Source organism: Pavona decussata, unplaced genomic scaffold (genome assembly GCF_977016875.1).
Source record: "Pavona decussata unplaced genomic scaffold, jaPavDecu1.1 SCAFFOLD_29, whole genome shotgun sequence".
Taxonomy (NCBI): Eukaryota; Metazoa; Cnidaria; class Anthozoa; order Scleractinia; family Agariciidae; genus Pavona; species Pavona decussata.
In genome coordinates, this window is record NW_028145452.1 from 695,001 (window position 1) to 721,656 (window position 26,656).

Below are 26,656 nucleotides of genomic sequence, written 5' to 3' on the forward strand. Positions count from 1 at the left end.
GTTTGGTGGGCCAATCACCCACTAAGTGGATACAAAGCAATTACAAAAACCATAGGAAACACGCGCAAAGTCACATCTGTCTTGGGAGGAGAAGGGGTCTCCTCGGGGACCCGTATGACGCATCACAGGGAAAGCTGAAAGGAAGCCCTGATGCCAACCCCTCTACTTACTCCCAAGGAAACCACACTGTTCGGTACATGGAACGTCAGGGCTGTGTACGAAGCAGGCAAGTGTGCACAGATTGCTGCTGAGATGACTTCATACAACCTGTCAATCTTGGGTCTCTGCGAGACAAGGTGGCTTGAGTCTGGGCGTATACAGCTGTCGACTGGACAGACCATCCTCTACTCTGGCCATGATAGTGTAAATGCTCCCCTTACAGAGGGAGTTGGGTTCATGCTGACGCTGCAAGCTGCCAAGTCTCTTATAGGTTGGAACCCAGTATCATCCAGGATTATCACAGCTAGGTTCTAGTGCTATGCCCCAACCAACGATGCAAATGACGAAGTAAAGTCAGAGTTCTATGCGAAGCTACAGGGGGTTATAGATGGAGTAACCAGGAAGGACCTGAAACTGCTCCTTGGAGATTTCAAGGCTTAGGTGGGGAGCAATAATACAGGCTTTGAGACAGTCATAGGGAAGCATGGTCTTGGTGAAATGAGTGACAACGGAGAGCTGTTTGCTGACTTTTGTTCCTTTAACAAGCTTATTATCGGAGGAAGCGTTTTCCCACACAAAAAGGTCCACAAGGTGACGTGGGTTTCTCCAGACAACTGGACTGAGAACCAGATTGACCGCATCTGTGTGTCATCCAGGTTCAGAAGGTTGCTGTTCGATGTCAGAGTAAAAAGAAGGGCAGACGTAGCTTCAGATCTTCACCTTCTCATGGGCAGATGCTGGTTGAAACTGAAGAACTTCAACACTGGCCGGAAGAAAACAAGTTACAAACACAACATCGAGATGCTGAAGGTGGAGGAGACAAAGAAGAGGTTCCAGCTCACCATCTCCAACAAGTACGGGGTGTTGGCAAGTTTGCAGGAAAATAAAGAAAACCTGAGCAAGGGGAAGGACCAAAGAGCAGTGAACCAATTGTGGCAGGGTATAAAAGACGCATGGAGGGAGACGTGTGAAGAGACACTAGAAAGGAAGTCCAAACAGCACAGGGCCTATGCAAGTGTGGATACACTGAACAAGATTGAAGTCAGGAAAAAGGCGAAGGAGGTGTTGAATCGTAGCAAAACGAGAGTCAGGAAAGCCGAAGCTCAGGCCAAATACTCCGACGCCAACAAGGAGGTTAAACGAAGCAATAAGACAGGTGGAACTTTATAGACAGTGTCACAAAACAGGCGGAGGAAGAAGCAGGCAAGGGCGATGTGAAAGATGTAAAAAGATCCCGGACAGACCTGTCAGAGCCAAGAGTGAAGAATCGCTCACCAACCAAGAGGAGCAGCAAAAAAAGTGGGCAGACCACTTCAGGGAGCTGCTGAACAGACCACTGCCGAGCAAATTCCCGACGTAGAACCCGCCGACAAACCTTTGGAGGTCAATGGGAGTAAACCAAGTAAAGAGGAAGTCAAGAGGCCAACAGACATCTGAAGAATGGAAAGGCAGAAGGTCCAGATGGCATACCACAAGACGCCATCAAGGCAGACCTGGAAACCTCGGCTGAGATGTTATACAACCTGTTTGGTAAGATCTGAGAAACAAATAAGATACCAGATGACTGGAAAGAAGGCTACTTGATCAAGCTCCCAAAGAAGGGAGATCTGAAAGAGTGCAAGAACTGGAGAGGCATCATGCTGCTATCAACTGCTGGAAAAGTGTTGAACAGGATAATCCTGGAGAGACTGAAAGCAGAGGTGGATGACCGTCTGTGAGATGAACAGGCTGGGTTCCAGAAGGAAAGGTCATGTATAGATTACATAGCCACCTTGAGGATCATTGTTGAGCAGTCTCTTGAGTGGAACTCTCCCGTGTTGTGACCTTTGTGGACTATGAGAAGGCTTTTGACAGCATTGCTAGGGTAGCGTTGTGGAAGCTGTTACATCACTATGGCATCCTTGAGAAATATACTGTTCTTATACAGAAGAGCTATGAGAAATGCACCTGTAGAGTTATCCACAATGGAGTACTTTCTGAGCTGTTTGAGATGCTAACAGGAGTGCACCAGGGATGCCTGTCATCTCCCTTTTTGTTCCTGCTATCCATCAACTGGATAATGTGGCAGATGACAAAGGCAAATTGTGATGGCATACAGTGGAACCTCACAACCCGCCTCGAAGATCTGGACTTTGCCGACAACATTGCCCTCCTCTCCCATAAAACATCAGGGCATGCAAGCCAAGGTAACGTGGCTTCCAAAGATCTCAGTGAAGATGGGCCTTAGGATCAGCAAATCCAAGACAAAGGTGATGAGGGTTCAGACCATGAACGTGGATAACATCAAGCTTGATGGGGAAGCAATTGATGAAGTGGAGGCTTCACATACCTTGGCAGCAACATCAGTAAGGATGGTGGGTCTGATCGGAATATACTGGCAAGGATTGGGAAGGCAAGAACTGCTTTTGCAATACTGAGGCTCGTATGGAGATCAAAGGTGATATCCAGAAAAACCAAGCTATTAAGGATATTCAACACCAATGTGAAGTCTGTCCTCCTGTATGGTTCAGAGACATGGAGAGCAACCAAAGAAACCTCCAGAAAACTGCAGTCCTTTGTCAACAGATGCCTGAGGTTCATCATAGGCATCCACTGGCCAGAGGTCATAAGGAATGAAGAACTGTTGGAAAGAGCTGAATAGGAGAGCACTGACACCCAGATAAGAAGGTGCAAGTGGGGTTGGATAGGGCACACCCTCAGAAACCCAACAAGCAATGTCACCAGGCATGCACTGAGATGGAACCCACAGGGAAAGAGAAGTGGAGGTTGCCTTAGGAACAGCTGGAGGAAAACGGTAGATGATGAGGTGGGCAAGGCAGGCAAAACCTGGAGGGAGCTTTAAACGCTAGCCCAAAACAGATTGAGATGGCGAGCAGTTTCCATGGACCTATGCTCCACTGGGAGTCACACTTCACTTGTCCCCTGGTGCCAAGATGGAGCATAGGGCCTCAAGGTTTCTGTAATCATTCATTTTTTAAGAGGTTAGGTGATTAGCCTAATGCCCAAACCCCAACCTGGAGGGCCAGAGGCTGTCCTTTGTCAGGTCTCTGTCTCTTGACCAATCAAGTACAGTTGAACCCGCCAGGGACTAAGTCCCCACCGGCATAGCTCTTGGGGTCACTGAGACACACAAGCTCCACCACCGCGACAAGGTGACAGGCCCAGGGGCTCCACTGGGAGTAGCAGGGAATACAGCTAGTAAGTTAATGTGATGATTTACACCCTGTTTCTAAGTTATTATTAATAATAGTGTATAGATAAAATTTATTGATTGTTTTTAGTTTTCTCTGAATGACAAAGAAAGTGATTTTAATTCCAGTAACTGTTATTAATCCTTCCCCGAGATATTGGCTTTCCCCCAAACTTCTCAAAATTTATCTAAAAATGTACAGATGTACTTGCACAAATAAAATACCCAAAGCAAATATTAACTTTGTCATTTGTTTGCATTTTGTTGCTGGGTTTCAGTGCAATGATTTTGGCATTTTTTTTCCAGCTTTTTGTAATATTCAAAAGATACTAAACAATATTATTAAAAATATCTGACTTTCAAAATTAACATATGAAATAATATTAAAATAATTATGCACCCTTTTAGATAAGATTCAGGTTTATTTTTGTTACTAGTTAAGGGTTCGTTAGGCGCGTTGTAGGTCAGTTTCAGTCAAAATCTCCTTGTCTTGCAGAAATTTCATCATTGCTCCATGTATGATCATTATTTTATAAAACTGCATTGAAATACTACAGAACAAATTAATATGTATAAATTCAATAAAATATATCATAATTTTTTAATTAAAAACCATACGTTGTTCCAAACTTTTTACCCCGCACAGAAAAGGCATCTAATTAAGCGTAAAAATAATGCTTCGAATTCTCTTACATTATAGGATTATGAGAAAATGTAACACTAGAACTGTTTTCTGAAGTAACCCCTACGTGTTCATTTTAATAAACAGCATGTTGTCAAGAATATGTAAAACAATCATGACGCAAATAAAATATTTCGGCGGAAAGAAACCGATCAAGGATTCGTAAAAGCACGTCCGATGTGCACGTCTTCAAATAAAAAGCAAGTTTAAGTAAAAAACCTTTCTAAAAACCTTGGGTTTTTTTTTCAGAAACTGATGTTTTTCATCCGTATAAAAGTTCACAAATTCTGTAGCCAAATGGCTCTCTCTGGATCGAACAAATACTTGGTGTGCGAAATAGGACTTTGAATTAAAACTGTCAGCTGATAAGCTAAGAATTAAAGTTCAAGGCGGAACTTGGCTTATTATAAGTTTTTTTACTTCTCAAATCTTTATGTATCGATTAGACTATAAACATAACTGTATAACGAAACTTAATATAATTAAGCTTGCATTTCATCGATAATAACAAGGAGGACAAATCCCGGATTAAAAAACTTTTCCCTACAAACTTACATCTGACATAGCAGTGATCACGCGCACGCTTGTAGATTTCGTTCAGCGATGCTACAAGCTAAAAAACGCCTCCAATCCCACCCCATCTTATAATCACTAGTTGTCACTCGAGGCTTACCTCATCAGCAGTCGCTGTTTCAGTTGTTAACATTCCTTTAAGTTCCTGAAGGGACTTCTCTTGCGAGGGCGATAAGTCACCCACATAACCACTCATCTCTGCTGAGTCACAGCGTAAAACTTCAGAAATTATGCCTTTAGAGGAAAGTTAAATATGCGTTTCTCCAGAAAATTATATGGTCCATGTTTGCGGGTGGCCCCCTGAAAATCTACGTTATCTGTTTTAGCCGAACATCGACCTGCATGGTGATAATTTGTGAATTATTCATCACTTTTCAACTATTGCAGAAAGGCAACAGGACTTGTTTTGATGATGAGTGGGGACGAGGGCCAAACTGAACCTTGAAAACCCGCGCATTCTCACGTGGGAAGTAAAGAGAATCTAATCATCATCACATCACAAGAACGGAAGACATTGCAGCATTTGCACAAAAACTGTTCAAAAATTTGTCCTTTATCGAAGAAATGAACAATAGAATAGAAAATAAGACTGCTAAAAACTAACTCCAGTTGATTCTCTGAGAAGATTCCAAACAAAGAAAGCAAAAATTAAGTTGATGAAAAAAGGATACTCTTCCAATATGGTTTGGCGGCTTGACCAATTGGAACACGTGGCAGGCCCGTCAATGTCCCGTATGTACCAACACTCAATCGTGAGCGTTCTATGCAAAAGCGCTTTGGGAGCAAGGCTGATGTGATTGCACTGGGCTTTACCGTTATTTTCGACATGGATTTCAGTGGAGTGGTGTTTTTTCGTCGGAGTAAGAATGAAAAACTCAAATAATCACCATTAAGGGAAAAGTGAAGCAGCGTGATAGAAAGGATCGTGGAACAAACATCGTTTTGCAGGGCTGTCACGAATTCAAGCTTAGCTAGTTATTGCATTGTGTTTGCAAAGCACACCGCCTTTCATTTCTACTCTCGATCTGAATTGCAATAATATTTCCATGAAATATGAGTGCTGAGGAAAGATCCGATAATTCTGGGCAGACAGATGAAAGTGGGTAAGTCAAATTGAAGCCTAAATTCTGTATAAATAAGTGCGTTATGTATATCCTCCGGCATGGGTTAGCAAGCTAAACTTTGCTTAAATTGTGTTGTATAGTAAAACTTAACCGATGGCGAGTTCGGGTTGAAAAATATTGCGACCACAGATTGTAAACACAGCGTAGATTCATACTTATTTGACACTTATCTTGATCTCTTTGAAACTTGTCTAAGCGGGCACGTACGAATATGCCATTGTAGTGAAATTTACTTTTCTAGCAGGTTGTTTTCACATGCAGACGGTCCATGCACACACTTCCCATGGGGCTATTTTAGCGATTTACAAATGCCGCTTGTTGAATTCTTCTTCTCTTTTAGGTGTGTAATCTGCATTTTTTTTCTACCAGAAAATCATAGTAGCTTTCCTTTGTTGACGCTTACAAAGCTCTTTGGTGTATGGTACAAAAAATGAAATTCGATCTTATTGGCGATCTGTCCTTGTGCATGATTTCTTTCTGTCGCACACTAATCCCTGTCGTAACTATTGTTATGCATTGACGGAAGGAAGGAAATGGGCGAATCTGGCCTTTAAATCTGACCTACAGATCTTGTCGCTTGAATCGCCTGGCTAGCTTTCAAAATTCCGTTTTCGTCGATGCTTTTTATGTCTCGAGTGGCTGTTCACATGTATATTCTTGGAATTTACAAGTTGTTTTGATTTCTCAATTTAAAAGCTGTTGTCAGAAATAAAGTGATGGTTTCTGTGCGACATTTCATGGCGAGATTTTTCACAAGTTCACAATAAATTAATTTAAAAGAGATCTGTTTGTTTATGGACCATGACAAATTCAATTATCTAAACAAGTTCACACTTGCTGTATGATAGAAATTCCTCCATTGCACCTCACACAAGTGTCTTAGTTACATACCGCAGTAAGTTGTTTGTAAACACAGGATTCAAAGTGTGTCACTCGAAAACTCAGCCACTGAACACCTTTACAGGAAAGTCAGTAATCCAACTCACCCAGGAAGCCATGCAGACATTATTTCATTCAGGTGGCACATGTTTCACAAGCTGGTGTCTGCTCTTGTTTAACCCCTGCATGCAACTCATGTGAGAGGACTGGCTTGTAAAGGAAATGTGTCATTTTTTAAAGACTTTGTACTACAGATTCATCAAAAAGGCATATTCTGAAAATAATGTCGAGTATGATAAAATATTCGCGTCCGATCTGTAATAAAGTTTATCATCATCATTATACTTGCAACTTGTCATTAGTTTGGTTGTGCTGTTGCAACACAAGTTGCCCGAATTGTTACCAAGTGTAACATGCCCTGAAATGAATACGTCTCACAATGATTACAAGTCAACAAAAAAAATTGCAAGACATGTTCATTTCAGAGTATGTTACACTAGGTAACGATTGGTGCGACTTGTGTTGCAAAAAAATTGGAGACAAGTTGCAAGAAAAATTGCCTTGTGTAACAGCGCCTTTTGAGAAAAGTGGATATAAGCAAGGGTTATTAGAATCCAAAGAGAAAGTTAGGGTTAAGGTAGTTACGTAACAATAATTCTTAAAAAAAAAGCTTTACAATGTTAGTAATAATGGGATTTTTTCAGGGGTAAAGCTTGATTATCTCTGAAAAATGAAAACCCTCAATTTTGATTTTTGTATTCCAATAGCCCTTGTTAAGATCTGCTTTCCTATATACACTGTGGCCATAAACCATGCAAAGGTACCTTTGTATCAGATGGTAATATCCTTTACAAAGCCATATTTTGTGGACTATTCTGTGATATGGTCGCATGGTCTGGTATATTTGCAGTCTTCCATACTACCTGTAGCTCATTGTTTGAGACCAACCAGATCTTCAAGTAGTAATAATGCCAAATATGTACTTCGCAATTTAAAACTTCCAATTACCACAAATCATGCCTAGAGAGAACCACATGTACTAGAATCTGGTTTACTTTAGTGGATGGACTTAATTTGAACATGGACAGCTTGAGGTCATATTTTAAGTTTGTTATGTTACAATAGGCCTTATCACGGTTTTCGATGCCATTTTGACAAGTAGGCAAGCACTTCTTGAAATAGCAGTGTTTGTATGGAAATCTGATGTCAAATAATTTTCATAAAACATGGCTTCTGAAAAATTCATGAATTGGGAACTTTAGGCACAATGCAAAGGATTTTACAGAAAATAACTGAGGAATGTATCTGTGTTAGAAAGCATCTAGTTGCATGTGACATTTCCATACATTTGTCTGTATAGCAAACCAGCCGTGAACCGCTCCTAAAAATAGTTTGCAGGAAAAAAATACAGGAAATGTGTGAAAAGTTCACAACAGGACTGGGTGCTTTCTGGCACAGCTACATTCCTACAATTTTTTTTCTTAAAATCCTTTTCCTAGTGCTAAAAGTTTCCAATTCATGAATTTTTTACCCTGTATCATCTTCTAGTTAGTATTTGTTTGTTCTGTTACAGTCAACTGTATCTTATTACATGTACAATGGGCCCACAGTTATTGGTTCCATGATGTTGCGGTTACGCTGCTAACTTTACATGTACACCTGTATATATATCATGTAACTGTTAATGTTTATTTATTTATTTCTTTATTTCTTTATTTCTTATTTTGAGAAGCTAATGAAATTAAACAAATAAAATTAAATAGTCAACAGGGGTTTCATTAATGGCCAGGTACCGGGCAAATTGACCGTGTGTGAACACAACTTTGCCCGGTTGCCTTTAATGTCTAATTAACTTTTTCCATAAAATAATGTACCCAAGTCAACTCTCTTGGCTGGGTACACAAATCTCTTGCCTTCGTGTTCAAAATCGCAGTGAAACCCCCGAGTTAAATATGCAGAACTAAATTATGAGCACCAAAGAGAGGTGGCACACTCCTTGAAATTCCCAGCAGAAGTTGTAGCAAACATCGTACTTTACTTTTTTATTGAATTTTTATACTATTCAAAATCTAATCATATGCTATGTTGATTTAATTTTCAGGTCTAATAGTGAGGATGAGGTAACTAATCAACATAATAGACGAGTTTTCAATAGAGTGTTGAAACAAATTCATGTTTGTTAGAGAAAATTCATGTTTGTTTTAGTTTTGTTTTGTTTGCTCTGTCATTGGTTAGCAAATCTTGATTCACTTTCTCAATCAATAGCAATCAATCTTGACTCTGTTTTCGTTCACCTCAGCGGCACCTGTGGTGTGACGTGTACTTGTTTTCAGTTGGTATTAGTCAAGTTATTTGTGTTGTTTGTGTCTGTTTTGAGTGACCAGGGTAATTTTGGTTTTCCAACATTCACAAGGCCCAAGACTAGATTTTTAACTCACTAGCCCAGTGGCTAATAACAGGTCTGAACAATCAGTTCACTAGCTCTTATTATACCATACATGTAGCTGGGAGGGGATTTGTTATAGATTAATCAGCACACCATTAAGATTCAAAATTAATCTCTATAAGTTCCTGTTAATTATACCCCCTCCCCCCCCCCCCCCAAAAAAAAAAAAATGAAAATAAAATAAAATAAATAATAGAATAATGAAATAAATTAATTAATTAATTAATGAAACCTCAAAAACTAAAATCTTTCTGTTAATGAGTCCCTTGAGGGTACACTATACACCTGTAAGCCCATGGACTGTAAGATAATTTTAATCCATTTTATGCTTTTAGCTTAGTGTTTTAAGCCATCCCTTCACCACAAAATGAAGAAGCCCTAGTAAGAGTCCTCTCTAAAAATATATAGCCAGTGCTCATACTAACACTTCTGTGGTTTTTTGTCTAAAAATCTTGCTGTCTTGCTTTCTTAGATGTCAGGTGAACATGTCATTTCCTCAACAGAGGAATACCAGCCTCCTTATTACGAACACATTGAAGAAAATGAATATTTATTCGACAGGTGAGTATCGATCAACAATGTACTGCTTCAATGATTTAAAATGTTAAAAACAAGCTTGGTGATATGAGGGCCGTTTTAACAGGTTATGTTGTTGCCATGGCAACCTATTCAATTGGGAAAAAATATGATTGCAGCCCTTTTTTTTACCAGTGTTTTGGCAATATTTGTTTGATCCCATTATTAGGTAATGGGGTATATTTACCATACCAATCACATGGTTCGATTTGCTGACTTGTTTAACACCATACATTGTACTTTCCAGAAAGCGAAGGGTTAACAAAGAAGTTCGGAAGATGCAATGTGACTGCACACTTGATGCTGGTAAGAATGATCAATATCTGATTTCTCCTTATCATAAAGTTATGTTCTGATACACAGACAAGCAAAGGGGAGATAAACAAAAATTGAGATTGTTGGCTTTGTCCTTTATCTTGAAAATCTTGGATTTTATTTTGTAAGACATAAATGTGATGAGGAAATTATTAACAAATTCTTTTTGGTTAGATTCAATTATCATTCAACGCATTGTAATACTGCCCAAATATGGTGATGATGCACATAAAATATTTGTTGTCTGTAGCCAACAACTCTCCCGCGATATACATAATTCCATGTGTCGGGGAGAAAAAATGGCAAAAAAAAAGGTTCATCTCCAACTTTTCTGCAACAAAACTGTGTTATGAGAATGATGTATTAATCAGTAAATGACACAGGCATACTCCGAAAAAAAAAAATCCAAGTGCGTCCTATCAGAAGTCGAACCTAAGACCTTCCGATTACTAGTTCGGATGCTCAACCACTGTACAGGAGACTCATGGGAGCTGAGGCCGTTAAACTAGGTCCATGGGACAAACATCCTGCATACTGCTAGGATTGGAATGTCAATGTGTTGCATATACGCAATGTTATGTGTTATGTTATCAACATGTTGAACAATAAAAACAATTATCCTGCTCAATCTTGTAGAATATCTCCTGAGTTTAGCCAACTCAGCATATGGCCTCATTGGCTAAATGTCAGGCAATATTCCACAAGATTTCGCAGCCTGAGGATTGTAAATTGTTAATTATTGTATGCAATATGTATAGGATTATTAAGTTCAATCTCTGCTTTTGTTCTCTGCTTTTGTTTATAGATGATCCTGGTTTAGCTGGATGTGGTGAGAACTGCCTTAACAGACTACTGATGATTGAATGGTATGTTTTGTTGTTTGTTTGTCTTCTCTCCTTTCATACCTTTTTGTTTCATTCTTTTCTGTTTTGTGGATGATGACTTTTAGGGTTGGTTCACACACACTGGAAATGCAATTGGAAGCATAACGAACCTTCTGTTGTAATGTGAATAAATAACGGAGACGGAATCACAGTCATAAGCTTGACGGAATCGGAATTGCAAGGATCAGACCTTTTTTTTTTCTTCCCATTCCGCTTCTGATTCTGTTGCTTAAAGGGGCAGTATCATGGGAGATCGATGGGAGATATCATGATTTTGGTCAAAATTCACTAAATTTTAACTTTGAACACTGTATTAATTAATTTCTCAATCGCTAATTTAAAGAAATATTAATAGTGATTCAAAGACGAAAGGTTGAACCAAAATATAGTACAACCGGCGATTTTAGTGCGTTACAACAGTGAATTATGAAAACGTCCGCCAGACGTTTTCAAATTTGAACCCCTCTCTATCTTGGTCATTTGCCATTGAAAATATTCGTGGATAGTTTCTTTGCATTCTGATAGTCTTTTAATGGAATTTTGTCATTATATTGTAGCTGCTATCAACCGAATAGCGTCTTTCTGATTTTCAATGTGTTACTAAAAATAGCATGATACTGTCCCTTTAATACAATACAATGCAATACTTTATTGACTCTCCCCATAGGGGTTTTTCAGTGACAATTTGCAATTCATAAGTAAGTATTAAAAATAATAATCAGTTCAAGTAATTAAAAAACTAGCTAAAAACTGGTGACAGGGTAGCTTATCGTAAAAAGTCTTTTAGAAGGTACATTCTTAAATTATGCATTAAAACTATTCAAACACTGGCTACGCATAATTTCAGATGGTAAGTTATTCCATATATTAACAATTCTATAAGAAAAGGATCTCTGCCCTGTTTTAGTTTTAAATAATTGGATATTCAATTGCTGCGAACTTCTAGTCACCCGCCCACTTACGTTACCTCTAAAAATAAATTTATTACTCTGCCACAACCAGGCCTTGACAAGTTGTAGTCTACTTTGCCCAGGGTGAAGAGAGTAATGACACAGCTTTATTCTGTAGACATTATTTAAAATGGGGTTACAGCTGCTGTAATTGTCAACCATATGACCCTTTTTCCCGAGCTGAACATTGCGTTTGCATGTTAACAATAACTGTCCAAATTTGCGCGCGCTGATTGGCTCGTAGCTATTGTCTATAAGAGTACAGACGATAAAAATGATGTCAGATGTAATGCGCGCGCTTTGTCAACGAAAAAATAGCCAATTCCGCTCGTACTTTTTCCATGTTATTGTAAAAAACAAATCGACGACAGTTTTCTATGGTCTATACTCTTATAGACCATAAAATGACGCCATAAAATGTCCAAAACTTGGCAGTGAAACCACTCGCCTGCGGCTCATGTTTTCACTTGAGTTTTGAACATTTTTGACGTCATTTTATGGTCTATAAGAGTATAGACCATAGAAAACTGCCGTCGATTTGTTAATTACAAGTTGTGTTGATTGACTAGTAAACGGCTTGTTCTTCCTGCTGTCTGTCAGCTCACACTTCTTTCATTTCCTTCCAACAGTAACAGCAGGTGTTCTTGTGGAACAGCATGTAGCAACAAAAGATTTCAGCAGGTTAGTGTTGATGTGCCTGAATCAAAAGTCGCTGGCTATTAAGGACGGTGCCTACTTTTGTTACTGCGCATAAGTTCTACACATCTCAAGATAATCGGTTTTCCTATGGGTAAGGTAGGTAAAGTCGCACACAAGCCTAAGTGGCCCACATGGCCGGAGCTTAGCCCCGTTTCTTTAGCATGAAGCAACTAGGAGTATTGCTACTCCCCCCTGGATGGGATGCTAGTCCATTGCAGGGTTACCCCCAGCAGTATGTCGCCAGTACCCATTTATACACCTGGGTGAAGAGAGACAATGTGGAGCAAAGTTTCTTGTCTAAGGAAACAACAGCAGTGAAGAGACCAACCTGGCCTCGCAGCAACGACCCTCAAATCCTGCGACAGTCCAATTGAAAGTCTGATGCGCTAACCACTACACCACTGCGCCTCCTTTGGGTGGTGCCTACTAATACAGGGACATTTTTGCGCGGTTTAAAACTATATGGAGAAAGCAGAACTTAGCAAGTGCTCTTGGTATCCAAAAAGAACCTTGCATTTTTCAGAGATAATAAAGCTTCAATTTGGAAAAAAACGGAAGCATTGCTTTGTATTTTACTAATTTTTAGAATAATTGTTGCTTAATTATCTCTAAAAAATGCGTGGTTACCCCCAATTTTCTTTTTGGATTTCAATAGCCCTTGCTAAGATCTGCTTTCCCTGCATAGTCATAAACCACCCAAAAATACTGCCTTATTAGTAGGCACCATCCTTAAACTTGTTTTGTTCTCTGAATGTTGAGTTAATTGCACATTTTCTTTCAGGGTTGTAAAGTAAAAGTGGAAGTATTGAAAACGGAGAAGAAGGGTTGGGGACTGCGAACTCTCGAGGATCTTGAACCGTAAGTTTGTTTTGAACCTGTTCATCCATTTCCATATAAAATTTCATGAACAAGATTGAAGATTTTTAACTTTCAATCTAGCAAGCCATCAAACAGTACAAATGAAGATGACATTTATTCTTATTTGAGTCAAAACCTTTAAATTATGTCACAATAAAGGGCTTACCAATAAAATGATGTAAGTGATGACATGGGCTTAGAATCCAAATTTCAGTAAAATACACTCTTAACTTGGCATACAGACTGGTTATCATGTCTGAGACTTAGTTCCATGTTTACATTGCAATAATTGCAATTATTGAAGGGCTCAGGCCTAAAAACTGAAACAAGCGATGTACATACAGAGTATGAGTGATTTCTTTTCTCTGTTGTAAAGCCTAACAAAAGAAAATCAACCGTGCTTTTGGTCTTTTTTTGTTTTTGTTTCTTTTATTTCTTTATTTGTCGAATTTAAGCATTTAATCTACAAATAGGAGCCACTTTTCTAACAATTTACCTTTGTTGCCTAGAAATCAGTTTGTGATGGAATATTGTGGAGAGGTAATGGACTACAAAGATTTCCAGGAGAGAGCAGAGCTTTATGACCGAGAAAACAGAAGACACTATTATTTTATGACCCTTAGAGCTGATGAGGTAACATCTTGCTTGTTGGTTTTGTTTCGTTGTTGTTTAGTTGAACGCTGTATGAGAGATGAAAGCCCCTGAAGATCTGAAATCTGGGCATTTTTTTTATACCACCCCTCCCCCCATCAACCCACTTCTTCCCCAAATTGAACCACCCCCTCCCCAAAAGAAAAAAAATATTGCCCCCACTTGCCCCACTCTGCTTCACTTTCCCACAAAATCGACCTGTTTCCTGTAAAAATTCTGACAGATTAAAGATGTATGAAAAGATTGAAAGTTGCTTTTGTCTGGGAGATTTGGAGACCTTTCAGGGAAGGAGACTCTCGGATAATCCAGGAGTGTTGGCATTAATTTTATGCTGTACTGAACTATCACTTTTTATTGTGCTTGGTAAAGAGGGACAGAATTGATTCTTCAGCCAAAAGAATCGGTATAAAATTTCTATAATGTTTTCCTATGGATAAGAAAAGCTGATGCCGGTACTTCCATTTTGATAAAACAACGCCATTGCTATGACAAAATTAATATTAAACAAACAAGCAAGTGTCTATGTCACCTTGTGTGGTAAATATAAACCGTGGTACCTGTTCAGCATTTTTGCACTTATTCTCTTCCCTCCTACTGAGCTTGTCAATTTTTGATGTTGAATTCTATTTTAAAGGTAAGTTTAACTGAAATGTATTGTTAACATCCAACTTAGTGCAATTTAGATAGTTCAACTTGTAAAACTTATTGGTAGTTCTTTTCATTTTGTAGATTATTGATGCCACTTTTAAGGGGAACTTGTCGCGCTTTATCAACCACAGTTGTGACCCAAACTGTGAAACGCAAAAGGTAAAATCATAATTAGTTTCCTCATAACAGTCCCTGTGGTTGTGTTTCCATTTCTGATGTTCATTACAATATAAAAAAATCAATCAATCAATCTGGCTGCGCGTCAGAGCAGGCAACCACAAGCATTCTTCATTCACCGTTTCTTCATTCACCGTTATCCCTGGCCATGCTCTCAATCTGCTTTAGCCTTAGTAGCTTGTCCCCAAAATTAATGTTTTCACTGTAGGACACAGTATATAAATATTATTGATAATCTATTTGGTTCTATTTGTTTTAGTGGACTGTCAATGGTTTGCTTAGAATTGGATTCTTTACTCAAAAGCACATTGCTGCAGGGACAGAACTCACATTTGATTATAAACTGCAACGCTATGGGTATGTATGAAAAACAGTAATAATAATAGTTTGATAAAAACATCAACACATTGTAGATAATATTACATGGAGTGTATTTAAACAATACCTATGAATGAGCGTCACAGTTATGTACACTACTTAAGTAGTTGCAAAAAGAAAGCCTGAAAAAATAAGGTCAAATGGGATTCAAACCCGTAACCTATGCGATACTGGTACAGTACTCTACCAGATGAGCTTTTAAGCTAACTGGGAGCTGGTCATTTTGTGAATCCATTTTTAATTGTTTTGAACTGATGGAAGTGGAATGTATGAAATACATATATTTGAACTGTGGATGAAAGAATGAAAAATTATGCATGTAAATGAATGACTATTGCACAGACTGATTTGTATGCAAGTTAAGTACACTCAAACCTTGATTATCTGGACTTGTCGGGACCTTGGTAAATAGTCCAGATAATTGAGAGTCCAGATAATCAAAAATATGAATATTAATGAGATAGAAATGTAAACAAAAGGTTACGATTGATCGCTCGTGTGTTTACATAATCCATGCGGAAGGAATTAATCAAGCATGAAATTCCCTTGGCAACAAAACAATTGGGCCAATCAGATATCAGCTGAATGCATCAGAATATTTCTTTGTCTTGTCACACTTGCAAATTTTGAAAAGTGCGCAGGATAATACGCTGTTTCAACAGTCTTTTGAAAGGATTATTGGGCTTTTTGCGACTTTGAGTTTTCAAGATCACAACTAATTACAGTCAATCCAGGTCACGCGTGAACAGTATTTCCAAGAATGAAATGCACATTCGAATTTCTCTTTGTAATGTCCGACATGTGAATGGAATGTTGGACATTTCTCTGGAAACCGTTCCGAAAAAGACGCATTAACTAAAAAAAAAACAGATTCAAAATACTTAGGAAACAATTGTTATTCTTGAAATATTCAATTTTGCAATGTAAAGAAAAATTCATAGCTTTATACTGTCAATTCTCGGTTTTCACGTGACGTCACCAAATTCTAGAATGTGTGGTTCCAGAAAATATCCATACCCCTCCCACGGAAGACATTTTTATTCTAACCCCCCCACCCCCTCGGAATTTCCGTTCCAGAGGGTTTATGATGACCCCCCCCACCCCTCCGAAATTTCCTGGTTTTTAAAACCCTCTTCCATGAACCCCTCAGAAGTTCAAAATCCATTTAGACTAGGAAAATTGACTACTCACACTATTACGATCAATTTTTTTATTATTGAAGCGACGTCGACGTCTCTAGTTCAGCTATTTTAAAATTTACAACACTGCGCTATTTTACTTGTTTATCCTTTTGCTTAAACTATATCCGGAAAAAATTGGATAGAACTCTAAAATGGTCGATTTTTTTTCGTAAAAAAAACACGATTGTATTCTTTGTTGTTGCGTAGTTTACGTTTATAACTTTCTGGAGCGCTTAAGAAATTATCTCTATCACGTTACAACTTTTCTTTTTCACCTAAAATTACGACGGCCTTTTGCTTGCAAATTCCAATTTTTCGTAATGACCTCTGCAGAAAAACATTTGCTAATTTACCGTGAAGAAACCACTATGAATACAAGTTGCACATTGAATATACGATGCTGGGTGTTTTATTTATCAAGTAGAATTTGAAGAACTTTGAAAGCCCAGTCGAAAACTGGCTGCATGCACAAGAATTAAAAGCCGCCTTTGAGAACAGTTTCAAAAGGATCTCCCTTCAAAACTTAAAAATTAATTAGTCCGTGGCAATTGGATTCACGTCTCGGCACTTAATACAAATAGTTATCTCTGTACTGAGTTCGTGAATGAAATGAATTTGAGAAAGAAAAAAAGTTTGTGTTTTTAACGTTTTATGTCAAGTTTTTATCAAATAAACGTCGCTGTTTCACGTCCCATGGGATTCAATCTTGAACAAAATTTGCATACATCGAAAAAGTTGTGCATTTGATTCAGTGGCGGATCAAATTTCGACTGCAATGTACATCAATATTCACTGGATGGAAATATCTCTGCAGAATCTTTTCTCTTTCTTCCAGAAATCTTTTTTGTGAAAGATTGCATTGAAGAAATGACACGTTTTGTGGCCGCGGAAAAATAATTTTCCGTGGGAAATAAATAAATAAGCGCTGCACGCCCGTTGTACATTAATTTCGCCGTGTCAGAAATAGATTTCAACCGCAAACTAACCTGTGGAAATTATGCGAAAGGCCATGCTCATCAAAAAGTCGCTTTGTTCAGAAACCTTTTAATCTCACTCATTTGATGCTACAATACGAGTAAAGAGGGCTTTTATTTATTTCAAACCTCGATTTTCAAACGATTGTGAAATCACAGCCATGCTCGGGTGTCAGTAAAACGCGGGGTCGGGGCCGGGGCCGGGGCCGGGGCCGGGGTCGGGGTCGGGGTCGGGGTCGGGGTCGGGGTCATTTTTTTTTCTTTTTTTCTTTATTTTTTTCCTTTCTTTTTTTTTTCTTTTTTTTTCTTCAACATCACAGGTCATTTGTGGGTCAAATAAGAATTAAAGACAATATAAAAAAGTTAAGTCTCTAAACCTTACTAGCTTAGGATATGTCATCGGTGACAACACTCGATACAGTTCCGTATTCTGGCGGACTTTGGTTCCGTGAATTGACTACCTTTTATTCTTCCAAGAAACGAAATGAGGCAAAAAATACAAGGTACGAGACAATATATTTCCTTGAACTAACAAATTTGTGAACTAGAATGTGCATGAACTTACTATGAACACCCCCGCCGCCTTCCATAATCGTGCTCGTTTATTTCCGAGAATGAAATAAACATGCGTTCGAATTCCTTTGTAAAGCTAGGCATTTGAATAGAATGTAGAACATTTCTCTGGCAATCTTTCTGAAAAACTGACGCATTGACTGACAAAAAAAGATTCAAATACTTTAGAGACAATTGTTATTCTTGAAATACTTGTGCCATAATATAAAGAAAAATTCATAGTTTTATACTGTCAATAAACTAGGGAAATTTCTACGAGAACTCTGAAATCTCATTGCCGACATCAAAACTGACATGTAAATAGGCCTTATCACGGTTTTCGACGCCATTTTGGCGAGTAGGCAAACAGGCTGGCAGTGTTTGTATGGAAATCCGATGTCAAATAATTTTCATAAAACATCGCTGCTGAAAAATTCATGAATTGTCTTTTTCGGAAAGATTTCCAGAGAAATGTTCTACATTCCATTCAAATGCCGAGCTTTACAAAGGAATTCGAACGCATGTTTATTTCATTCTCGGAAATAAATTAGTCACGCGTGACATGGATTGACTGTAACAAACGAGCACAATCATGGAAGGTGGCGGGGGTGTTCATGAGTTCATGCACATTCTAGTTCAAGAATTTGTTAGTTCAAGGAAATATATTGTCTCGTAGAAGAATAAAAGGTAGTCAATTCACGGAACCAATGTCCGCCAGAATACGGAACTGCATCGAATGTTGTCACCGATGACCTATCCTAAGCTAGTAAGCTTTAGAGACTTAACTTTTTTAAGAGACTTAACTTTTTTATATTGGCTTTAATCCTTATTTGACCCACAAATGACCTGTGATGAAAAAAAAAAAAAAAAAAGAAAGAAAAAAAAAAGAGAAAAAAAAAAAAGAAAAAAAATGACCCCGACCCCGACCCCGGCCCCGGCCCCGCGTTTTACTGACACCCGCCATGCTCGGCATGATATGAGGCTGACTGATCGCGCCACGAAGTCGAACTTCAAAGAAAAATACCTGTCACGCCACCGTTACTTTCGCTTACCGGACAACACTTCTACCAAAATGATTTTTTCCAGAATGATTCATCATTTTCGCTGCTTTTGTTTCAAAACAACGTACGTAAATATGTTTTTGTGCTTCAAATCGATCGTATGTTGCTTTCAATGTTTTGTACATGGTTCGTGATCCTTTGGAAAACTAGTTCCCCACGAAACCCCCCTACCCTTCGGAAATTACTGCCCTTTAACCCCCCCTCCCCCTCGGAATTTCCAAAGGTCTTCTGTGGGGGGGGTATGGATATTTTCTGGAACCACACAATTCAAAACTGGGAGGCCTACAAAATTTTTACTTTCATTCAAGGAAAGATTACCTAAAAATATGTCTGTTCACAATTTCTTAGTTGATGTCGTGCTTCCTTTTGAAAATAGAACAGTTTCAATTTCCGAGTTTCCATCGTGCATGACATAAGGAGGACGGCCGTGACAGAGCTTTTCCGTATCTTAAAAATGACTCTTCGGGTGATTTTCAGCATTCTAAACAATTTAAGTTTGAGGAGAAATATTAATCTAAACATTCGAAAATTTACAAGGGCGAGCAAACCTCTTTTCTGGCAAAAGTGAACTCCAGATGTTTTTTCGCATTTCCGGCCGCCATGTTTGTGCCCCTCAGAGGGACACAACATGGCGTCTCCATGCTAAGCTCTATAAATTTATGTGGAACATTTTGTCAAATAACTCGAGTACGGAATGCCGCACAGACCTGACCTTTGGACAGATGCCTTATTTATTTATCCCCTATACCATGTCAATTTCTTGACTTCATTCATGGAATTGTTTCGATTTTTTTTTTTCAATGGCGTGACAGTGAAAACCGAGAATAAGCTAGGGAAATTTATACAGGAACTCTGAAATCTCCTTGGCTATTTTCAAAACTGACTTGAAAATTTCAAAACTCCGTTCAAATTTCAAAAATATCGTTCACGCGTGACCTGGGTTAACCGTAATATTCATGAAAAAATTGGGACTAGAGAAAAAAGTCCGGATAATCAAGGTCCCGATAATTGAGGTTCGGATAATCGAGGTTCGACTGAAGTGGCCATCCTGGCCATTCTCAACCAAAGATAAAATCAACACTAGTTTCTGTGTACTAGGGAAGGTTATTGTTAACAAAACTGTACCATCATGTTAATGTTTCCATCCATACAAATATGTAATAAATAGGAGATGTGGTCCCTTTGAAAGGACAGAGGAAGACTGCACTACTTGGAGAAAAACCTTATAACAAAGACGAGAACAAAGCACAAACTCAATCTGCATATTTCAATTTCAATAATAATAATAATAATAATAATAATAATAATAATAATAATAATAATAATAATAATAATAATAAACTGGCAGGGTAGACCAAAATGAAACTATAAAGCTTATGTGTGATTTGGCCTCCCTAATTAAGTTAAGTTACCTAGATATCATACTTATATTAGTTACATTATGGCGGAAAGTCGTTAATAAAACAAAAGCTCATAGTTTTTAATAATTTTATTCGTAAGGGCTTTCTTAAAAGAGTAAATTGAGTTTGCATTGATGATTTTGCTGTCAAGAGAGTAGCTGCTATAAAATTTAGGTCCCTGGAAAAACACAGTTTTTTTTTTTTACATTTGTTCAACAGTAGGGTGGTTGTAAAACACAAGATGATCCTGACTCTGGGCAATGAATAATGAAGCCTCCTGTTCATCGATTCAAAGCAATCTCATTCTAAATGTGTTATAACATGTATCACTGACAGCTTAATATTAATGCTTTCTTACGACAACTTTGCAGAAAAGTTGCTCAGATGTGCCACTGTGAAGCCCACAACTGCCGTGGTTTCATTGGAGGTGAAAAACAAACTCCGCTCAAGAATACAGTTGAACGAATATGTACACCACCCACCAGCTCACCAAGAAGGAGGCGTAAAAAGAGGAACTTGACAGATGAGTTTGATGATATCACTGTAAGTTGTATTGGCATAAACACAAAAATTCCTATCTTCCTTTAAACAAGATTTATTAAACACTGTCTAATACAAACACATTTTTTAGTTTTCCTTGACTTGTACAACAACTTTATTTATCTTAATTTTATGTTAATAATTTGTTGGAATGTTACCTGCAAATTGTCAGTGAGCTAATAGAGGCAGGTAGCGAAAGGAAACTTGATTAAAAGCATCCGGCTAACAAGTTGTAAAAAATACTATTACAACAATACATGTAAATATTCACAAGTTTCAATAAATGTTTATTACAATGATAAGTCAGTGTTGCTCCACTGTAACAATAAGATAACAGAAAAATGATAAAAGAAAAGACGAAAGTTACAAGTTGCACATATCTCATTTATCTTTTGATTGATAAGTGCTTTTAAGGTGATTCCATTGAATTGCATTGGGCATCCTTGCTGTGCATAATTTTTCGCGTCATTTAGCGCGCGCACGCAGAACATTACGGGATTTCCTTGAGGTTAAGCTCGGCAGGAAAATAAATGGTCCTTTTCTTCTAAACGAGCACGGTGACCCCCATTTTTTAATGCATCACTTTAAATGTCATGCGGTTGACCACTATATATCGCGATTTAAAGAAAAGTTTTATACTCTACTTTGAGATATTTTTATTTGGATGCTTTAAAAAGCACGTATTTAGGTAGTGCTGCTTATGTGCACACGCAGCAAAATCTTTAATTTTTTTGATAATCTTAATTCCAGTTCAGTGAAAATAGTTTGTTGTGTAAGATTAAAGTAAATTTTGTTGAACTGCTTCAATATTTTAATAAAAGAAATTAATTTTTCTAGAAATGATAGTTCCCTTTTCTGATTACTAGCGTTCCTAATATAAACCGTGGGTCATCTATTTACTATAATAGCCATCCAGGTTGCACAAAAACGAGCACGGTGACCCCCATTTTTTATTGCATTTTTTTAATGCTCATAACATAGTCATGAACTGGACCAAGTCTTAGACAATTTTAAATACTCCTTCTTTTTCAGCGGAATCACCTTGAAGTAAATTCAATTTTTGAAGAATAATCGGTGGTTCAGGATATGCGTCTTAGGATGTAAATGAGCATCATGTAATCGTTTTTTTTATTGTTTGAATTGTGATGTTAGTATACACTGCAGATATGCATGTGTAAGTTCTCACTGTGCTACTCTATAACATGCAAATTGGATTTTTTTTCAGCTTGAAGATGAGGTTGAGAAAATGTTGGGTGATAACAGAGGATTGGTTATGAGTGATCAGGCCTTAAAACTGTCTAGGCTGATGGTGCGAGCAGAAACTACAGAACAGAGAATAATGCTTCTTAAAATCTTGCAGGTATTGTGATGACTTCTTACATTGTAGCAAAGTGCTTGAATGCTATCACTTGCTTTGTATGCGATAGCATTGTTATTGCTACATGTGGTGTAATGCATAGATTTTTGCTTCAAATTATCTGACATCAAGTATCAAGTAGTGGTAACTAAAGGTAGTATTTTTACCTACGTGAAAATTTGTTTGACAGACAATACCTATGGGCCGCCTAGACTGCAAAACAGTCGTTTTTTTTTTTTGTGAATGCGCGAATTCTTGTGCGCGAAGAGCGAACCTACCACGCCCGCAGGGCGTGTGAGGCGAGAGAAAAAACGACTGTCAGTTTTCCATAGAACAACTTCATTCTGACCTGGGGGTCAAAAAATGTTGTTGAGGTGTCAATCAATTGACAACTCCACCGCATTAGGTGAGAAGGAAAATATTCCTGTCAATCTTCCTGGCATTGAAAACATAACTCCGCAGCGGAACAGAGCTGCTGAAACTTCGGTTTTCTCTAAGAAGTCGGTCATATATGATGGAAACGACCAAGGAAATTTGGTGAAGTACCGGTATGTTACACGTCGAAAGGATTGGAAGGCTGTTATCAATATTCTCTTTAAAATGAAGGAAGTCCTGAATGTTTTGTCCAAGGCTGTTCAAGCGGTGATTTCCCAAATAGCAGTTAGGGTCTTACAGTCAAAACGAAGTTCACAAACAGCCGCTATCTGCTCTTCTGTTATGCTTTTCAGCGAACAGATGACAATGATTGTCGGCCGTTCTGTATTCCTTGATCTGATTTGTTCTTTGCCAAAAAAAATAGTTGATAAATAAGGCTTTTACCAAACCCCATAGGCAGCACATGAAAAACATCCTTTCCTTCAAGGAGCGTCTCAGCAGCTTCCTTCTGCTCGGATTTTAAAACAAATCCCAATTCTATCGCGAGCAGATCCGAATCAACATCCTCCATTGTCCGCGAAAAGTTTGTACAATTTGACATGGCATCGAATATCTCTGATGAAGTGTTATAGACATGATGTGACATCTCACGTTATAATTTAGCCAATGGGAATTTCCCGTTGCTGGAGGAACAGGAAATTCAAAACGAATTTTATATATGCAAAGCAGACAGTCGTATTTTAGCCTCTCTCCCCAGTCTCACTCTATGTTTCCACCCTTGCTCCAGACCTTTCGCTTGACGAGACCTCGCATTTCGACCAAGCGCAAAATACGGCTGTTTTGCAGTCTATGTGCCACCTTACTGAAGAGACATGTCAATGTATTTTTTGCAGCATACCACTGACCAGTCATGTTTGAAAGCATTTCTAAGGTTCCAGGGTTTGTCTCTGTTGTGGAGCTGGATGGTTGATGGAGGGGGAAAGAAGGCTAAGCTCCAAAGAGAGGTAGTGTTCAATAGCTAATTTCTCCTTACAAATGGAGGGTCGTGGGTTCAAATCCCCTCTCGAGTCTTCGTTTCTCCCTTATTCACATTTGATATCTTGTTGTTGTTGTTTGTCCGTTAGTAAATTCCAAATGTGTTATGAGATTTAAGGAAATGATCAGCAGAGAAAAAGTCGTGATGACTTTAGAGATTCTCCTGACACTTTTCTTCATATCATTTTGGGTTTGTTTGTTTTTCCTGAGGGAAGAGGCCTTCTAGAAGAGAGGGTTATTATTGGAAGGGACTTTTTGCACTTGCCTTCAAAGTGGCTTGGACATTGCAGTAAAAGACAATTCAAGACATGTAACCTCAACATTCCATGGATCTTAACTTTTTTTTTTGGGGGGGGGGGGGAGCTTGAGGATGGGGTTGTCTTATTTGTAAAGAGGGCTTTTTATTATTCTCCTGACTATCATTATTATTATTATTATTATTATTATTATTATTATTTTATTTTTAGGGGGGGGATTTATGGTATCTGTGTGAATATGTGTAGTTCAGTAGTGAAGTGGCTGAGTGAAGAACTGGGGTGAGTTGCATAAAATTTAACGTTGGGCGTAACTGCTAATGCCAGACCTTCAGTATTTTAACGTCTGATGACAGCATTTACGCCCGCCATTAAGTTTTATGCAACTCGTCCCTGGTGAACATTTTCTGGAGTGGCAAACATGACAAGTTTTGAATTTGAAAGTTTGTTGCTTACTGACAAAATAAGTTAACATGACAGTCGTTTGAATTCTACTCTTTATTAGCTGTACAGTGAAGTATGGTTTTCTATGATTATTATCAAGCAGTTTTAGATTTTCAAGAAGTCTTCTCAAACTCATTAATAATTCAAAAGCCAAAGACAAAGGAAATCATGCACCGTGACGTGTTTGGAAATCTGATGAAAAATTCCTTGTTTTTGCATCCTTAATTTCTCCTTCAAAATCAGTTTGTTTGAGAAGTTATATGAAACACTCGCCACTGTGTTTCATCACAATATCAAAAACCTCAAAAATCGTCAAAAATACTCCACTGCGCGTTGTATTTTCAACTCTCTTTTCGGTGTTTGATATGTGATGAAACACTGTGTCTCGTGTTTGATATATTACATCTAACATAGTAAGTTATGATTATACATTTCTTGATTCACAGTTGCTTGAAACCCTAAAATACCTGCCAATTGCAACTAAGAACCAACTGGAGGACAGCAAGGTGATAAAAGTTGTGAGAAAATGGGCTTTGTTATCCTGCCCAATTGTTATTGAAAGGGGCTCTAGTAGTGGACAAGACTCGCATAACGACAGCCCAACAGATTCCGAATGCACAACTGGTCTGGATGATAATGACGATGAAAAGGACAAGAAAGTGAGTGTGAGCCCTTTGTTTGAGCGACAGTGTTCGAACAAGGATCAATCAGATGATGATTCTTTGGATGCTGAAGTAGCCAGCTTCACTGAAGAGAAATCTGGAGATGGCAGGTCTTTGAAGACCAAAATGGCTGCAGAGAGCTCGGAAAAATCTCCAGATGATCTTTCAGAGGATGACATCAAGTCAGAGGATGAACGGTTACCAGCTGATGAGGTTGGGCTGATGGCTAATGAGTTGCTGAAGTCCTGGAGTTTACTGAAGGTAATTTTAACTCTTTCATTAGCAATTTACAGTACTGCTCAAAGGTAATGTACCACTCTCCTGAGATGCGACTCTCGTCACCGGAGACAAGGCACTGTTATTGGGAGATGTGATTTGCTTCTCTAGAGACGTGACACTCGTCTCTCTTGATAGGCTGTAAAAACTGTTAGTACTAAGGCTTGACTTTTTCATGACATTTTCATGAGAATATCAAGTTTTCAGTATCAGTGTTGTTGTTACGGCACAATTCCTTTGAGTTAATAGGACTCCAGGGCCCAGTTGTTCAAAGCGTAATTAAGCTAATCCTGGGTTAACGTGAACTTTGATTCGAGTTTAATTACTAATCAATAAAGATTTTGCCAAGAGCTTTTTGTACCTCAGTTTTGGCACAGACTTTTCTTTACAATTAGCTTAAAATTAGCTTTGAAGAACATTCTTAGCAAGCGAGATGACAACCTCAGTTAACCTATAATCATGGATTAGCATTAATCGGCTTTCGAACAACCATGTTCAGATTATTCAGACCATCACCGGAGTGATCGACATTCAATTTAATCAAAAATATATAATTGCAGTCAGCATATGAATGGAGTGGTTTGACAATGGTTAAAAGACATTAAAATGGACATTTAAAATAACTAAATGTTTTGACTGGAAATCTTCAATCTTCATTGGTAGTAAATTGTCAAGTGGACTGGTGGCATGAAATAAGGAATATTGCGAGCCTGGGGATACCTTCCTGATAAATAAAAAATGAAAATGACCAGTAATTTTTTCTTTTACAGTATCAACAGATTTTTTTGCAGACAGGTAAAAAGAAGAACTGTAAAAAATTTCAACAAGGGCACTTATCTGGCTCCAAGTTTTCTATTATTTTCAGCAATGCTGCAAAATGAAGCATAAAGCTAAATGTCTTTTGTTATAAACAGAAGATGGGATGATAAGTCAAGCAAACAGGAATGAACCAAAACTGACCAATAACAGCAGAGTGTCATTTTCTCAAACCTCACTTATCTTAAACCTCCCAGGTTTTGCTTGGTCATCGAAAGTCATGGAATTTGAAATTTACATTCCTGGCCTGGAAATGTCATGGAAATTCGAAAAAAATTGTTTGGATCATGGAAAAGTCGTGGAATTTCTTTGTTTTCCCAAAATTATTTTTAGCTGATGGTTGAAAAGTAAAGAAATAATTTAAGAAACTTTGCATCAAGTATCAAAACGTTCAGCCAGTGGTGCATTTCACTCATGAGGGCGATTTAGACGGTACGATTTTGCCTACGATTTGTCGCATGCAACACGCTTATGCCATGCCTACAACACAAATCACGTCGTGTAAATCAACCTACAACATCCTTACGACAGACGCACACA

At 38.2% G+C, this 26,656-nt stretch overlaps 2 protein-coding genes across 2 annotated transcripts in view; one reads left to right on the plus strand and one right to left on the minus strand.

Annotated features, from left to right (window-relative positions):
* The window catches only part of LOC146484804 (uncharacterized), a 24,197-nt gene extending 19,159 nt beyond the window's left edge, over positions 1-5,038 (minus strand). The window contains exon 1 of the mRNA XM_085104253.1: positions 4,705-5,038. Within this exon, the coding sequence (XP_084960379.1) occupies positions 4,705-4,800 (96 nt within the window). The 5' untranslated portion in view covers positions 4,801-5,038. The remainder of the gene's footprint in view (positions 1-4,704) is intronic.
* A 275-nt stretch (positions 5,039-5,313) lies between these two features.
* Positions 5,314-26,656, plus strand: part of LOC146484805 (histone-lysine N-methyltransferase SETD2-like) — a 31,680-nt gene continuing 10,337 nt past the window's right edge. Inside the window, exons 1-14 of the mRNA XM_085104252.1 lie at positions 5,314-5,707; positions 8,709-8,727; positions 9,526-9,614; positions 9,877-9,935; positions 10,750-10,810; positions 12,408-12,459; positions 13,259-13,335; positions 13,845-13,968; positions 14,716-14,793; positions 15,071-15,168; positions 20,729-20,900; positions 22,123-22,257; positions 23,523-23,633; positions 24,809-25,285. Of these exons, the coding sequence (XP_084960378.1) occupies positions 5,658-5,707; positions 8,709-8,727; positions 9,526-9,614; positions 9,877-9,935; positions 10,750-10,810; positions 12,408-12,459; positions 13,259-13,335; positions 13,845-13,968; positions 14,716-14,793; positions 15,071-15,168; positions 20,729-20,900; positions 22,123-22,257; positions 23,523-23,633; positions 24,809-25,285 (1,602 nt within the window). The 5' untranslated portion in view covers positions 5,314-5,657. The remainder of the gene's footprint in view (positions 5,708-8,708; positions 8,728-9,525; positions 9,615-9,876; positions 9,936-10,749; positions 10,811-12,407; positions 12,460-13,258; positions 13,336-13,844; positions 13,969-14,715; positions 14,794-15,070; positions 15,169-20,728; positions 20,901-22,122; positions 22,258-23,522; positions 23,634-24,808; positions 25,286-26,656) is intronic.